This window comes from Pongo pygmaeus, chromosome 6 (assembly GCF_028885625.2).
Source record: "Pongo pygmaeus isolate AG05252 chromosome 6, NHGRI_mPonPyg2-v2.0_pri, whole genome shotgun sequence".
NCBI classification, from domain to species: domain Eukaryota; kingdom Metazoa; phylum Chordata; class Mammalia; order Primates; family Hominidae; genus Pongo; species Pongo pygmaeus.
In genome coordinates this window covers 13508063-13525317 of record NC_072379.2, presented here as the reverse complement: position 1 = coordinate 13525317, position 17255 = coordinate 13508063, and the positions used below count along the sequence as shown (strand labels likewise).

The 17255-nt window shown below is 54.3% G+C and overlaps 1 protein-coding gene across 13 annotated transcripts in view; it reads left to right on the top strand.

Moving 5' to 3' along the window:
- The window catches only part of GTF2IRD1 (GTF2I repeat domain containing 1), a 150759-nt gene that overhangs the window by 57471 nt on the left and 76033 nt on the right, over nucleotides 1–17255 (top strand). For all 13 annotated transcript variants that reach the window (XM_063668262.1, XM_054496629.2, XM_054496627.2 and 10 more), the window contains 6 exons: nucleotides 2440–2581; nucleotides 5076–5231; nucleotides 7863–8046; nucleotides 9120–9430; nucleotides 10896–10985; nucleotides 13774–13857. In XM_063668262.1, coding sequence (XP_063524332.1) covers nucleotides 2440–2581; nucleotides 5076–5231; nucleotides 7863–8046; nucleotides 9120–9430; nucleotides 10896–10985; nucleotides 13774–13857 — 967 coding nt within the window. The remainder of the gene's footprint in view (nucleotides 1–2439; nucleotides 2582–5075; nucleotides 5232–7862; nucleotides 8047–9119; nucleotides 9431–10895; nucleotides 10986–13773; nucleotides 13858–17255) is intronic.

Sequence of the window (17255 nt, the reverse complement as noted above, 5' to 3'; positions counted from 1 at the left end):
CCTCTGCCTCCTGGGCTCAAGTGATTCTCCTGCCTCAGCCTCCCGAGTAGGTGGGATTACAGGCGTGTGCCACCACGCCTGGCTAATTTTTTTTGTATTTTTAGTAGAGACAGGGTTTCACCATGTTGGCCAGGCTGGTCTCAAACTCCTGACCTCAGGTGATCCACTTGCCTCAGCCTCCCAAAGTGCTGGGATTACAGGTGTGAGCCACCGCGCCTGATTCATTTAAATTTGAATTGGTTAAAACGAAATAAACAACTCAGTTGTTGAGTTGCACCAGCCTCATTTTACGTGCTCAGTAGTCAGAAGTGGCTGGTGTCTACGGATTGGACAGTGCAGAGGTACAATGTTTTCATTGTCATAGAAAGTTACACTGGGTTGGCCAGGCGCAATGGCTCACGCATATAATCCCAGCACCCTGAGAGGCTGAGTGGGGCAGATCACTTGAGGCCAGGAGTTTGAGACCAGCCTGGCCAACATGGTAAAACTCCATCTCTACTGAAAATACAAAAATTAGCCAGGCATGGTGATGCACACCTGTGGTCTTAGCTATTCGGGAGGCCGAGGCAGGAGAATCGCCTGAGCCTGGGAGGCGGAGGTTACAGTGAGCCGAGGTCGTGCCACTGCACTCCAGCCTAGGTGACAGAGCAAGACTTTGTCTCAAAAAAAAAAAGTTCTACTAGGTAGCAGTGGTCTAGTGAGTGTTTCAGAGCCTCCTTGGAGGAGCACATGACCCTATAGTTATCCTAGCAGTGTGAACAAGACAGGCTCCCCCGTCCCTGGCCCTTTTAAGGGTTTCTTAAGGGACCCTCATGGGTGACAATGACATTTGCTTAGCAGTGACCTAAGTCCAGCCTCCTCCAAATGCGAGGGTCTTTTGGTGGCCTGTAGGGAGGGTGGGCTGAAGGGATGTGCCTTCGTCACCCGCCCCCAATCTCAGATCCTCTTCCCCACCCGCTCTGGGTGCCTTTAGGTGGGTGAGTTTTCTGCCATGGTCTCGGCGTCTTCAGCTGAACGGTGACTGTGGGATGAAGCAGCTCTTTCAGCTGTGATGGATGAGAAACAGCTGGATTTATTTGTTTTATTTTTTGTTAATAGTCTACAGTGTTCCTGCGCAGAAAGGGAACAGCAAGCTTTTGTTTTCATGTTAGAAGAAAATGAATGCCCTGTGTTTTAATTTTCCAGTAGGGACCCTGGAGGACAGGCCTCCTGGCCCCACGCCGCCCGCACCTTCCTAACCAGAGCGACTCCAGGCTGGGGCTGGCACAATAGGCAAGATTATGGCCCAGAGAGGTTACCTGTCCCAGGCCACACAGCACAGAACTGCAATTGGAAGCCAGACTTTATAGCTGCCAGCACTACCTGACTCAGATGAAAACTAGCATTTATTAGGCACAACTGCAGGCCACAGGCTTCACAGTCAGGGTTTTCCTGGTGGGATAGGTCAGAGACCTGCGATGCTGGTGGTCTTGGTTGCAGGGACACCCCCTACATTAAGGCCTCTGGGCTATGGGGCTGCAGACCTCGACTCTGGGGCCATGAGGATAGCCAGCTGCCTGTATACCCATATAGGGTGTCCCAGTTTAGAGATCTTTTTCCTCCAACCATTGACTCCCATACCCAAGCCCAGCAACACTGTGGAACTGGGCTGCTTGTCCCCAATTCTACAGACGTGGAAAACTGGCCACGCAGAGTGGCTCACGCCTGTAATCCCGGCACTTTGGGAGGCTGAGACGGGCGGATCACCTGAGGTCAGGAGTTTGAGACCAGCCTGGCCAACATGGTGAAACCCCATCTCTACTTATAATACAAAAAGCAAGGCGTGGTGGCGGGCGCCTGTAGTCCCAGCTACCCAGGAGGCTGAGACAGGAGAATCACTTGAACCTGGGAGGCAGAGGTTACAGTGAACCAAGATTGTGCCACTGCACTCCAGCCTGGGCGACAGAGTGAGACTGTGTCTCAAAAAACAAAACAAAACAGATGTGGAAACTGGAGCCCAGAGGAGGGACGTGACTTGCTCAAGTCCCACAGCAGAAGCGGCCGAGGTGGGATTGCAGCCCCAGTCTGTCCAATCCCCGCCTCTCCTGCAGTTCTTCCCACCTCCTCCTCATCCAGGACTTGAGAGGGGCCAAGAAAACCCAGCACGGCATTGTCCCTGGGGCTGGGTCTAAGGTGGGCTTACCCCAAGGAGGAGGACCTTGGAGGGAGGAGCAGAGGACACTTGTCCTCCTCCAGCCCCCCATTGCCAATCCCTGCAGGGCCATTCATTCAGTCCCACTACAGAATCTGAGACCAAGAACAGCAGAGGGGCCGTCTGTCCCTGGAGCTGCTGCTGGGGTCTCAGGCAGCTGGGAGCTCACATCCCACCCCCGAAGTGGGTACTAGAGGTGTTCGGAGTGTGGGGAGCCCTTCCGCTCACACATCCTGCCCTTCCCACAGTGCTCAGCACTGTCCAAACTGAACGCCGAGGTGGCCTGTGTCGCCGTGCACGATGAGAGCGCCTTTGTGGTAGGCACGGAGAAGGGGAGAATGTTCCTGAATGCCCGGAAGGAGCTACAGTCAGACTTCCTCAGGTTCTGCCGTGAGTATCCCAGGGCTCCGGAGGGCCGGGCCCGCCATTTCCGGAGGGCAGGCGCTCCAGCCCATCTCTGGGTCCCCAACCCTGTCTAGCCAGGGTGGTGGTGTGTGGGGGGTGAACCTAACAAGCTAGGTTGTCTGAGATTCCCGATGTGGTGTTATTGAGGCAGCCACGGTTTTTGTTGGAATCATTCAGCAGCCCCTGAGTTGATGGAGACTGGCTGGGTGAACCCCAGGGTAGGCCAGAGCCAGCCGCTTCCATCTGCCTTTTCCAGATGGGGACACCAAGGCCAAGGTTGTTGCTCAGTTCTTCCCCTTAACTACGTATTTCTGAACACAAGGACCAAATGCACTTATTCCAACACAATTTTTTTTTTTTTTTTTTTTTAATGAGACAGAGTCTCGCCCTGTCATCCAGACTGGAGTGTAGTGGCACAATTTTGGCTCACTGCAACCTCCGCCTCCCAGGTTCAAGTGATTCTGCCTCAGCTTCCCGAGTAGCTGGGATTACGGGCACCCACCACCACGCCCGACTAATTTTGTATTTTTAGTAGAGATGGGGTTTCACCATGTTGGCCAGGCTGGTCTCGAACTCCTGACCTCAGGTGACCTGCCCACCTCAGCCTCCCAAAGTGCTGGGATTACAGATGTGAGCCGCCATGCCTGGCCATGTTCCAATAAGATTTATTGAATGCCTGCTGTGCATAGCATCTTTTCTGATGCTAACTCACCTACCCTGACATCAACCTGAGGGGGCAGGCACTGTCATGGCTATAGTCGCGATTAACATCTTAGGCCAGGTGCGGTGGCCCATGTCTGCAGTCCTAGCACTTCGGAAGGCTGAAATGGGAGGATCACTTGAGCTTAGGAGTTGGAGACCAGGCTGGGCAACATAGCAAGGCCCCTGTCTCTACAAAAAATTTAAAAATTAACCAGGCTTGATGGTGCACACCTGTAGTCCCAGCTGCTCGAGAGGCTGAGGTAGGAGGATCACTTGAGCCTGGGAGTTCAAGGCTGCAGTGAGCTACGATGGCACCACTGCACTCCAGCCTGGGTGACAGTGAGTCCCCATCTCAAAAGAACCGTGGTATAGCATGAGGTTAAAAGAACGGGCCGCCTGGGTCCACAACTGCTGTGCCTCAACCCGCTCATCTGTGAAAGGGGAGAACGGGTGGGTCTGAGGGTTAAACAAATTTGTACCTTGCAAGCACTTAGGGCAGTGTCTGGCACTTGGTTCACACTCAATAGACACCAGCTGTTGTTACTATTATTAGTATTCACATCACACCCCTAAGATCAGCTGTTTCAGGGAAGGGCATCCCCCAGCGCTGGGCCTAGCATTATTGGGGTGCAGCCGTATCCCCAGCCAGCCCCCCACCCCACTCAGCCCTCAGAGCCTAGACCTTCTCCAGGGCCAGGATGGGGGACTGGGCCGGGTAGAGTGGACAGCAGCAGGTCGTGTGGCACCCCAGCCGCCCAGAGCCTGAGGCGGTGCACCTGCCTTCTAGAGCCACTCAGAGCTGCTATTTATAGCACCAGGAACTCGGCTGGTTTATTTCAAGCTCCGCAGATCCCAGAGGAGAACAGGCTCCAAGCTGGGAGGGGGCCGCAGGCCCCTCCTCTCATCTCCTTTCCAATGCAGCTTCTAGAACATTCCCCAAGGATCCACCAACACTCTCCAGTCCCCACCCTGGCCCAGCCTGGCATGAACCTGCTGTTTGCAACCCACGGCCTCCTTGGAGCAGGGGTTGGGGGGTGCCTGTTTTCTCTCCCTCCGGCAGAGCAGAAAACAGGGGCATAGATTGGTCGAGAGAGTGTTCGTGTCAGAGCACAGAAAGGCATGGATGGGGCCAGGCACGGTAGCTCACACCTGTAATTCCAGCACTTTCGGGGGCCAAGGCGGGTGGATCACCTGAGGTCAGGAGTTAGAGACCAGCCTGGCCAACATGGGGAGACCCCATCTCTACTAAAAATACAAAAATTAGCTGGGCATGGTGGCAGGCGCTTATAATCCCAGCTACTCGGGAGGCTGAGGCAGGAGAATCACTTGAACCCTGGAGGTGGAGGTTATAGTGAGCCGAGATTATGCCACTATACTCCAGCCTGGGCAACAGAGCAAGACTCTGTCTCAAAAAAAAAAAAAAAAAAAATACACAGATGGAACATTCATCGAACCTCAGTTCTGAGCTGGAATAGCTGGCCTCCCGTGAACACTCACAGACTGAGGCTCAGAGAGAGAAGGGACTTACCCAAGGTCACACAGCAAATTAGAGGTGACCAGAGACGAGGCCCAGCCCTGGGCCAGGCACTGGGAACTCTGAGATGACCAGCCCTGGCCCTCAGTGGGGTGGTTGGGATAGGGCTTGGTCACTCATTAATTCTTCATTCATTCATTCACTTGTGTATCACATTGTATGCCAGTCTCCGCGGCTCAGCACAAGGCAGAGACATCCCAGCTCGAAGGCCGGGTAGTGAGACGCGTGCTCTGTGTCCCACAGGAGGGCCCCCGTGGAAGGATCCAGAGGCAGAGCACCCCAAGAAGGTGCAGCGGGGCGAGGGCGGAGGCCGTAGCCTCCCTCGGTCCTCCCTGGAACATGGCTCAGATGTGTACCTTCTGCGGAAGATGGTAGAGGAGGTGTTTGATGTTCTTTATAGTAAGATCCTTCCTCATTCCATTTGGGGGCCCCAGGGAGGGTGGGAGCCTGGGTCCCCACCCAGCAGAGGGGGCCCCCTCCTGTCCCACTACGGGCCCTGGGCAAAGCCGGACCCCAAGGCATGGGGGTACTGGCTACCCCAGCCCTTCCTCATCTCTGCATTCCCAGACACAGATGTTCTGCTCCAGCTGTTTTCCAAACCTCCGCCCCTCCTGTCCCTGCCCAAACCTCCGCCCCTCCTGTCCCTGCCCAAACCTCCACCCCTCCTGTCCCTGCCCAAACCTCCACCCCTCCTGTCCCTGCCTGGCTCAAGTCACTGCCACCTCTTGCCTAGAAATAGCCCCGGGCTTGCCACGGTCTCCCTGCTTCCAGACCAGCTCCCTACACCTGCCCTGCAACCAAGGGCATCTTCTCAAAGCACAAGTCTGACCATGAATGAAGCTCTTCTCTCCACAGCCTTCGGGGGCTCCCCATCTCCCTGAGCATGGCACAGGGGCCCACACACCCATCCTCATCCCCTCCATACCTTCTTCTACCACTAGGTGACAGGGCCCTACTGACCTCCCTACGGAACCACTTCCTGTTCTCCAGCACTCGCTGGTGCATTTCACATGCCCTGGCCTTTGCGCTGTTGGATCTTTTGAGATTGCCTTTCCCCTCCTCTGTCTGGCGGACACCTGCGTGGCACTGAGGCTCTGCTCCTGGAAGCCCCCTCACAGTGGGTTTAGGCCCCTCTCTTGGCACCCATAGTGCCCTGTCCCCTCACCAGCCCAGGAGCTCTCCAGGGTCAGGGGCTGTATCTGCCCTTTCTAGCTGTCTCCAGCCTACAGTTCAGAGCCCAGCAACAGCAGGTGCTCGGAGAATGTTTGTTGAATGACTAAGTGAAGGCTGATTGCTCAGCCATGTCTTTCCTGCAGGGAGAGGAGACTTGGCCTCCCTGGGAATCGTCAGGTTGCAGAGGGCCTCAGGGCCCCAGTGGTGGTCTTCACACACCCTGGGAAACACTGGGCAGGTCCCTTTGGTGCTCAGGGTCCCACCTCATTCATTTCTGATTTGGTGATTTGGCTTTATCCCTTCTCCTACTGTAGCCTTTGGTTTTATGGAGCAAAGGTCTGCAAGGGAACTTCGGCTGTTCTTATGTCAGAAGGAGGGGTACCCAGAGGCCCTGGGTGGTCACACTGGCCACCCTGGGATGGGGGACTTGCCATGCATGGTTGGCTGTGCCCCTGTTGACACTCTTGCCAGCTGCAGGGCCCATGCACAGAGCCCCCCACGCCCCTGCCCGCCTTGCCCTGGCCCCCCTTGTCCACTTTGGGCAGAATTCAAGGAGGCTATGAAAGGATGGACCTCTTTCCGGCTCAGGGTGGGGGCTGTAGCGTGGAGGTGACAACAGATATCCCAGTGCCCAGTCCTCAGTCCCCAGCCTGCCTCCCTTCCTCTGTGCCCCCGAGCCCCCATCTTTGTTCCTGCGTCTTCTCAGTCTGTCTCTTCCTCCTCTCTCCTGTCTTTTTCTGTTGTTGTTGTTGTTGTTTTGAGATGAAGTTTCGCTCTGTTGCCCGGGCTGGAGTGCAATGGCGCGATCTCGGCTCAGTACAACCTCCGCCTCCTGGGTTCAAGCAATTCTCCTGCCTCAGCCTCCTGAGTAGCTGGGATTGCAGGCACGTGCCACCACACCTGGCTAATTTTTATATTTTTAGTAGAGACGGGGTTTCACCATGTTGGCCAGGCTGGTCTCAAACTCCTGACCTCAAGTGATCCACCCGCCTTGGCCTCCCAAAGTGCTGGGATCACAGGCGTAAGCCACCACACCCAGCCTCTCCCGTCTTTTTCTCAATCCCCTATTTTTGCTCCCTCTCCACTTCCTCTTCTTCTTGCTTTCTCTCCCCACTCTCGGTGTCTCTCCCTTCCTCCCTACACCATTTTTTTTTTTTTTTTTTTTTGAGATGGATTCTCGTTCTGTCACCCAGGCTGGAGTGCAGCGGCTCACTGCAACCCACCTCCTGGGTTCAAGCGATTCTCCTGCCTCAGCCTCCCAAGTAGCTGGGATTACAGGCATATGCACCACCACACCCGGCTAATTTTTGTATTTTTAATAGAGATGGGGTTTCATCATGTTGGCCAGGCTGGTCTCGAACTCCTGGCCTCAAGTGATCCTCCCGCCTCAGCCTCCCAAAATGCTGGGATGACAAGCGTTGAGCCACTATGCCCAGCCCTTACAGCTTTTTCCTTGCAGCCTGGCTCATGCAAGTCCCCACTTCTCTGTCTCTTCTCCCTCTTTTCTCCCACCGGATTGTCTGCCTCTGCTCTGTCCTTTGGGCCCTTGTAGTCCCCGGTTTCCCCTCCAGCCAGGTGCCCAGAGTGGAGAGGGGCTTGGCCGGGGAGGGCAGCAGGGAACCTGCTTGGTGGGGGAGCCCCAGCCCCCCAGATGCAGACAATGGGGCCTTGTCCACAGCACCCACCCCCAGCCTGCAGGCGGTTATTCTGCACAAAGTCTGCAGTTAGGAGGGGTCCATGGGAACCCCGCACCAAGGGGAGCCATTCAACACCGCCCCCACTCTGGGGCACAGCAGCCCCGGCCCCAGCCTAGCTGCCCTCTCATACCAGGCCCCTCTCCTGGACTCTCACCTACAGGCGAGGCCCTGGGAAGGGCCAGTGTGGTGCCACTGCCCTACGAGAGGCTGCTCAGGGAGCCAGGGCTGCTGGCCGTGCAGGGGCTGCCCGAGGGCCTGGCCTTCCGAAGGCCGGCCGAGTACGACCCCAAGGCCCTCATGGCCATCCTGGAACACAGCCACCGCATCCGCTTCAAGCTCAAGAGGTGAGTGAGGCAGCCGGCCCGGGGCTGGGCCAGGGCCGGGGGCTGGAGGCCACTTAGCCGGAGGGGAAGGGACTTGAGATGCCCGTGGGGGACCCTGGTGGTGAAAGCTCCCAGTCTGATGGTGGAGGTGAAGTGAAAGCGAAGGTGAAGTGAACAGGATCTGAGCCAGGTCATTAAGCCTTGAAGTCTTCCCAGGGAAGTTGCATTGCAGAGAGACTTGAAGAGACATGACTTGGGACAAAATAGCACCAAAGTGGTCGGGTACAGTAGCTCATGCCTGTAATCTCAGCACTCTGGGAGGCTGAGGTGGGAGGATCACTTGAGGCCAGGAGTTCGAGACCAGCCTGGGCAACATACCAAGACACTGTCTCTGCCAAAAAATAAAAATAAAAAAAATTACCCAGGTGTGGTGGTGCACACCTGTCATCTCAGCTGTTCAGGAGGCTGAGGCAGGAGGCTTGCTTGAGCCCAGGAGTTTGAGGATGCAGTGAGCTGTGATTGCATCACTGCACTCCAGCATGGGCGACAGAGCAAGACCCTGTCTCTTAAAAAAAAAAAAAAAAAATGGGGCATTTTAGGTGTCAGAAATGGGAGAACCATGTCCTGTGCTTGCTCAGGTTGTAAATCTGGGGTTAATAAGGGACCCAGGGGTGATTAGGTTGTTGAGGCTGGTCTGAGGCAGTAGCAGTTGTCAGGAGAGCCAAGAAGGCAGCCTGAGGGCTTAAGGTTGAACCCATCTCTGCTAAGTGCCCCAGACAATGCAAAGGCAGGAAGGGGAAGGGTGCAGCGGGAGACAGGAGGCAATCAACTGCACCTGGCAGGATCTGATCAGTGGATTAGAGCAGAGGGGCAGGGCCCAGGTCCTCCAGTGGCCTAGCTCTGTGACCCTGGGCACACCATTCCCACCTCTGAGCCTGCATCCCCACTTGTGAAGTGGAAGAGCAGCTCCTGTTCTGCCCTCCTCATGGGGCTGTTATGTTCTGCAGAGGGCAGGGATGTGGGGTTGCGGGGAAAGAGCTGCAACGTGTGAAACAGATGTACAAAGCTGTCCGTGTGTCCTCTCCTTTACTCAGGCCACTTGAGGATGGCGGGCGGGACTCGAAGGCCCTGGTGGAGCTGAATGGTGTCTCCCTGATACCCAAGGGGTCACGGGACTGTGGCCTGCATGGCCAGGCCCCCAAGGTGCCACCCCAGGACCTGCCCCCCACCGCCACCTCCTCCTCCATGGCCAGCTTCCTGTACAGCACGGCGCTCCCGAACCACACCATCCGAGAGCTCAAGCAGGAAGCACCTTCCTGCCCCCTTGCCCCCAGCGACCTGGGCCTGAGCCGGCCCATGCCAGAGCCCAAGGCCACCGGTGCCCAAGACTTCTCCGACTGTTGTGGTAACATTGCTGCTGGGATCTCTAAGTCTAGGGGGTGGGACAGAGGTCACTCATGCAGGGGACATCCTCCCAGGGCAGGTCAGGATGCCTGGGCCCTCTTAGGTTGGAAGGAGCCGTGTCTGGGCATGGGGGTGGGACTGGACAGATGGTGTCCTGGCTGAGACCCCCTTGGACCTTGGGTCTCTGCTCAGCCATCTGTGAATGAAGTCCTTGGCCTTGGACTAAGAGGACGCCTGCGAGGACTCCCTGGCTCCCAGCTACTCGGGAGGCTGAGGCAGGAGGATCGCCTGAGCCCAGGAGTTTGAGGCTGCATTGAACTATGATTGCACACCTCTGCACTCCAGCCTGGGTGACAGCACAGCCCTGTCTCAAAAAAAAAAAAAAAGCACCAGCGATATTTCAGGTGTCAAAAGTGGGAGATCCACATCACGTGCTATAAAGGAAGTAAAGGAAGTAAGCATACTAGTCATCCCCATGCATTCCGTGAGGACCCGCTCCAATTGAATGAGCACCCACTGTATACCCAGCCTGATTAAGGGCACTGGGGGAAGAAGGTCCTGGAAGTAGGTCCTGGGGTGGACAGGACGAAAGGAACAGCTGCAGGTGAGGAGCACCTGGATTCATATCCTGGCTCCTCTACTTAGTGGCTATGCATCCTGGGGCAAATCTCTACTCTCTGAGCCTCAGTTTCTTCCTCTATAAAATGGGGATACTAGCGGTACCTGCTTCCCAGAAGTGTTATCATGATTAGATGACAGATCGGTGGCAGTAGCTTCTCCTGAGAGAGGGTTAGAAATGCATATTCTCAGGCCCCACTGCAGTCTTGCTGAATCTGAAGCTTTGGGGATGGGACCCAGTAGTCTTTTTGGATAACCCTGCCAAGTGGTTCCAATGTGCTCAAGTTTGAGAGTTGCTGTATTAAAGCATTGGGTCTGGCCAGGCGTACCTGTAATTCCAGCTTTTTGGGAGGCTGAGGTAGAAGGATTGCTTGAGCCCAGGAGTTCGAGACCAGCCTGGGTAACATAGCAAGATCCTATCTCTACCAAAAAAAAAGCATTTGGGTCTAATGCTTGGCCTGTAGTAGGTGCTTGTAAGTTATATATACTATTATTATTATTATTATTATTATTATTATTATTATTATAAGGGGGGAAAAAAGCCCAAATATGTGGGCTGACCAGGGCTTCGAGCTTATACACGTAAAACAAGTGTTCTTACCTGGAAAAGGTGACCTCCGACATCCCTTTCTTGTTAACCTGGCTTTTGGCTAGCAGATTCTGGTGCAGAATGTCTTAAGCCTCTGGTCAGGGGCCTTGCATTGAGTTTGTGATCACAGGAATCAGTTATTGGATGTCCCTGGCAAATGAGGCTGTTACCCCAGAGCCAGGGCCTGTGCACTGGGGCCAGATCTGGGGAACCCTCTTGGGTCCCACCTGGAACCTGCTTCCTTCTCTCCCTTGTCCAGGACAGAAGCCCACCGGGCCTGGTGGGCCTCTCATCCAGAACGTCCATGCCTCCAAGCGCATTCTCTTCTCCATCGTCCATGACAAGTCAGGTAGGACAGCACCCACGCAGTACCCCGGTCTGAGTGGGAATCTGAGGTTGGAGGTGGTGCCCATTGAAATGGAAGTGTGTCTCCTGGGTCTTTGTGAGAGAAAGGAGGAACAGCTCTGCTCAAGGGGCTGCAAGTAAACTGGTGTTTAATAATAGTTACTTATTGCTGTGTGATGAACTACCCCAGACTAGGCATGGTGGCTCATGCCTGTAATCCCAGCACTTTGGGAGGCCAAGGCAGGAGGGTTGCTTGAGGCCAGGAGTTTGAGACCAGCCTGGGCAACATAGCGAAATGCTGTCTCTACAAAAAAATAAGAAAAATTAGCTGAATGTGGTGGTGCCTACCCGTAGTCCCAGCTACTTGGGAGGCTGTGGCAGGAGGATCACTTGAGCCCAGGAGTTGGAGGCTGCAGTGAGCTATGATCGCACCATTGCACTCCAGCCTGGGCAACAGTTAGACCCTATCTCTAAAAAAAGTTATAACAAAAAATAAAATAAATAACCCCAAAATGGAGCTTAAAACAAGTGTTTATTACCTCATAGTTTCTGGGGGTTGGGAATTCGGAACTGGCTGAGCTGGGCAGTGCTGGGTCAGGGTCTCTTATGAGGATGCAGTCAAAATGTCAGCTGGGGCTGCTGTCATCCAAGAGCTCAACTGGGGCGGGAGGAGACGCTTCTGAGCCCATTCACATGGCTGTTAGTAGGAGGCCTCAGTTCCCCACCGTGTGGGCCAGCCTTGACAGGGCTGCTTGAGCATCCTCACAACATGGCCGCTGGTTTCCTTCGGATTCTTGATCCAAAAGAGAGGAACGAGGAAGCCACATGGCTTTTATGACCCATCCTCAGAAATTGCTGTCACTTCTGCCATATTCTGTCTGTTAGAAGCCAGAAACATGATCCAGCCTACCCTCTGTGGGAGAGGAATTAAACTCCTAAACTCTACCTTTTAAAGGAAGTGATATATTAAAAAAAAAAAAGGAACAGATTTTTAAAGTATCACACAGAAGGCCTGAGTGTAGGAAAGTTTGGGATTCAGTTATACCAAGAAGGAATGCAGTAGGACTTGCCAGCAGTTTTGCTTTGAGGCCTCAGCCTCACCTCCAGGAAGAGGTTCTATAAGAAAACCCAGTCCTAGGCCAGGTGTGGTGACTCACACCTGTAATCCCAGTGCTTTGGGAGGCTAAGGTGGGAGAATGGCTTGAGGCCAGAAGTTCTAGACCAGCCTGGGCAACTTAGTGAGACCCCATCTCTACAAAATTTTAAGGAAGAAAGAAAACCCAGTCCCCTGGGATCAGAATGGAGGATGCTTCCCCCGCCCCCCCCAACAACCCAACCTGCCACTGCCCCAAACAAGGTCCAGCCCTGGCAGGGAGGGGACATGAATGTCCAGATGGAACAGCATCATGACAGGCCCATGGGCCAGGGGCACAAGCTGGGATAGAATCTCACTGGGTTATCGCAAGCAAGATACTCAGCTTCTTTGAGCCTCAGTTTTCCTATCTGCAAAATGGGAATAATATCTCTGTTTAAAACTTGTCATAAGGAATTAAATAGGATATTATTATATATATAAGGTACTTAGCACAGATAAGCACTTAACAAATTAAAGTTCTTACTTTTACTGATTATAAATGAACCAACGATCACTTGTTATTATTTAATCAAGACAGAGGTTTTGAGAGAGAGACCAGCAGAGCTGAGAGTTTGGGGGAAGCCAACAAGGCCAGTACTGAGTGAGACCTCAGATGTAGGAGGTACAAGGGTTAGATTCTGAAGATCAAGACTCAGCCCAGCTAGACATGGTGGTGGGCACCTGTAGTCGCAGCCACTCAGGAGGCTGAAGTGGGAGGATCGTTTGAGTCCAAGAGTTGGAGGCTGGTGTGAGCTATGATCACACCACTGCACTCCAGCCTGGGCAACAGAGTGAGACCCTGTCTGTAAAAAAGAAAAAAAGAAAAAACACAGCCAGGAGTGTTGGCTCACACCTGTCATCCCAGCTGCTTGGGAGGCCGAGGCAGAGGGATCACGTGAGCCCAGGAGTTCAAGGCTACAGTGAGCTATGATTGCGCCACTGCAGTCCAGCCTGGGCAACAGAGTGAGACCCTGTCTCTATTTTTTTTTTTTTAATTTAAATTAAAAAATAAAATACTCGACCTCAGGCTGGACTTGGTGGCTCACACCTGTAATCCCAGCACTTTGGGAGGCCAAGGCGGGTGGATCACCTGAGGTCAGGAGTTCGACACCAGCCTGGCCAACATGGTGAAACCCCATCTCTACTAAAAATACAAAAATTAGCCAGGTGTGGTGGCAGGTGCCCTGTAATCCCAGCTACTTGGGAGGCTGAGGCAGGAGAATCGCTTGAACCCGGGAGGCAGAGGTTGCAGTGAGCTGAGACCACGCCACTGCACTCCAGCCTGGGTGACAGAGTGAGTCACCATCTAAAGAAAAAAAAAACATAAGACTCGACCTCTTTTTCTGCTGAAGGGACTGCTCTTCCAGCCTCCTGTATGTCTGGGGCAGGATGGGCTCGGGATGGACAGGCTGAGCCTGTTCTGACACCACACCCATGGGAGAGGCCAGAGACAAATGTTAGGGCAGGAACGGGCAGACGGGGGACCATCAGAGCACCCTGAATTCGTGTATGGTCTGAGGTGGGAGAGGGTGGAAGAACTGGGGGCTGGGGCCGGCCTCAGGGGCTCTGGGGGTGAAAGCCCGGTGGTCATGGCCGGTGGAGGGCGTGTGACCGTCCTGTGGGGCCCTGCTCACTTGTGCCTCCTGTGTTTTGATAGAGAAGTGGGACGCCTTCATAAAGGAAACCGAGGACATCAACACGCTCCGGGAGTGTGTGCAGATCCTGTTTAACAGCAGATATGGTGAGTGGGCGGCGCGGCCCGCCGTGTGGCCCCAGCAGCCGTGTTGAGCATCTCATTACGTGGCAATCACTCGTGTTCCCCAACACGGCAGCGGGAGCCATATGCTGGCTCCCGCGCGCCGGCACCGCTAATGTCATCCGTCGCAGGCTCCTCCTGTCTGGGTAGGGGGTGGTTGTGTCAATATTTCCCTTCCAGATTCTTCAGGGGGCGGAACTGATGGCAAAGCCCCAGACCTGGGCTCAGTGGTGGGGAGCGGGGCAGGTTGGGGGCAGAGATTACCCATCTGGGGGACGGGCACGGTGGCTCATGCCTGTCATCCCAGCACTTTGGGAGGCCATGGTGAGAGGATCACCTGAGGCTGGGAGTTCAAGACCAGCCTGACCAACATATTGAGACCTCCCGTCTCTACAAAAACAAATTTTTAAACTAGGCTGGGCGCAGTGGCTCATGCCTGTAATCCCAGCACTTTGGGAGGCAGAGGCAGGCGGATCACCTGAGGTCAGGAGTTCAAGGCCAGCCTGGCCAACATGCCGGAACCCTGTCTGTACTAAAAATACAAAAATTAACTGGGTGTGGTAATACACACCTGTAATCCCAGTTACTCGGATCCTGAGGCAGAGAATCACTGGAACCTGGGAGGCGCAGGTTGCAGTGAGTCGAGATTGTGGCACTGCACTTCAGCCTGCTGACAGAGTGAGACTCTGTCTCAAAAAATATAAATAAATACAAATTAAAAATTAAAAAATTAACCACACACCTGTGGTCTTAGCTACTTGCAGGCTGAGGTGGGAGGATTGCTTGAGTCCAGAAGGTTGAGGCTACCGTGAGCTATGATTGTACCCCCCCACTCCAGCCTGGGCGACAGAACGAGACCCTATCTCTACAAAAAAACAAACAAAACAGATTGCCCATCAGGGGAACTATCCATAAGGCCCAGAAAAATCTCTGTTGGCCTCATGTGCAAGTCCCCCACAGTAACACACCATTTCCTGCCTCCCAGCCTTTACCTGTGCTGTGCCCTCTGCCTGGCACAGTCTTTTCACATTTTAGGGACAAATTCCTAATTGTTCTTTGAGACTCGTCTTGGGAGTCACCTCCTCCAGGAAGCCTTTGGGTCCCCAGCCTGGTCCAGGTAGGCCTGGGTACCCTGATGATTTCCTCTCTGTGACACATTGGGAACTTGATGCCCCCTGCCTGCCGCTGTCTCCCTGAGGGCCAGGACTGCACCCAACCCCTCTCTTTGTCCCTAGCACCCAGGACAGAGTCAGGCTCATAACAAATGTCAGCCCACTGCACTCTGGAAAGAAAACACAAGTGGTAGGCGCTGTGGCTCATGCCTGTCATCCCAGCACTTTGGAAGGCCGAGGCGGGTGAATCACTTGAGCTCAGGAGTTCGAGACCAGCCTGGCCAACATGGTGAAACCCCGTCTCTACAAAAATGCAAAAATTAACTGGGTGTGGCATGGTGGCATGCACCTGTAATCTTAGCTACTTTGGGAGGCTGAGGCAGGAGAATCACTTGAACCCGGGAGGCAGAGGTTGCAGTGAGCTGAGATCACGCCACCGCACTCCAGCCTGGGTGACAGAGTGAGACCTTCTCTCAAAAAAAAAAAAAAAAAAAAAAAAAATCATTAAGAAAAGAAAAAGAAGGGAAGATAATTCCAAGGAAGAAACAGTCTCAGTAGGCTGGGAAGTCAGGGGTGGCTTCGTGGACGAGGTGTCTTGTGACCACGTCTGGGGAAGCCTCTGCGTGTGGGCTGGACCTTCCACATTGACATGGGGCTGAGCAAGACTCTGGAGGCCTTAGTGAGGAGCCTGGGATAGCCGGCTGCCTTTGATGTGGCTACCCTGGCCCAGCCACGCCTCTCACTCCTCAGAGCTGCAAAGGGCTGTCTGCACCTGCCCCTGAGTCTCTCCCCGCCCCAGGCAGGTGTGAGCCAGGCGGAGGTTGGGGGAGGGGAACCAGGGAGGAGCCGGCTCTGCCTGCCTTGGGAGGGTTCTGCCCAGGCCAGTGTTCTGACCTGTCCCACGCTCTGGACTTTTCAAAATGCCAAGCCTTTCCCAAATGTCAGTTCCTGAGTCACATCCAAAGAGTGTTGGGTGTGGAGTGGTCAAGACCTTGTTCCCCATAAAGCCAGAGCTGCCTCTGGGGAGCTTCATGGGGGAGAAGGCAGCTGCCCAGGAGTACTGGGGACCCGCCTGATGGTGGCATCGGGGTTTGGCAGCCCAAGGCATCCCACAGATTGTGGGTGAGCAACCCCTGCTCCCAGCTCTACCAGCCACCAAATCTGGGTGAATTGGGCCAGTGACGGTGTGGGTGGTGCAGAGGAGGAAGAAACAGAAAAATTAGAATTGGGGGAAACATTAGGCTTCAGGAAGTCTTGAGGACATGTCCTCTGGGAAGATGCTGGGACCAGGTGAGGGGCCGAGGAGGGTGCATGGTGGCACTGCATGAAGGCAGCCCCTTCCCAAGGGGCAATAGCAGGGTTAGGGGGTTGGCCCTCTGTCCACTGAATCTCCCCACTGCTGAAAAGACAGGCCCCAATAAACTAGATGAACCGGACGGAGATGAATTCACAGGCACTCAAAGGACCAATCGCTCAAGGGCTGGGGCTGGGGGTGGCTGCTGATGTGGGAGGTTGGGGGGTTGTGGGGAGAGATGCTTTGCCAGCTGTTGAGATTTCGAAGATTTCATCTGACAATGAGCTAAGTGTGACATCTCAGTGGGATCTGGATGCCAAAGCCACCAACGCAGACCTGGGCCACTGCGTCAACAGGAAAACAGTGTCAGAGGCACCCAAGGGAGGGCCCAAGCGGGGCTAGAGGGAGGTCCAGCTCTGGGCTGGCACTTACAGGAACACAGACAAAGCATGGTGTGGCCAGAGAAGCGGGGCTAGGACGGGGAGGGGCCTGAGGAACAGCCAGGAGATATGGGAGCCTGGAGGGAGGACAGTGTGTCGAGGCCCCGTCCATGGTCATACGGGGAGGCAAGAGTGAAGTGGATACTCAGGTCAGGGGAAGGGTGACCCGTGAAAGTACTTGCTTAAGGCCAGGAGCGGTGGCTCATGCCTGTAATCTCAGCACTTTGGGAGGCTGAGGCAGGAGGATCACTTGAGCTCAGGAGTTCAAGATCAGTCTGGGCGACATAGCAAGACCCCATCTCTTCAAAAAATAAAAAAATAAATAGCTGGGCATGGTAACACATGCCTGTAGTCCTAGCTACTCAAAAGGCTGAGGTAGAAGGATGACTTTAGCCAGAAGTTGAGGCTGCAGTGAGCAATGATTATGCCACTGCACTTCAGCCTGGGCTGTTAGCAAGACCCTGTCTCTAAAAAAGAAAGAAAGAAAGTACCAGCTTGTATTAGGAACATAGTAGGTGCTTAAAAAGTATTTGGTGT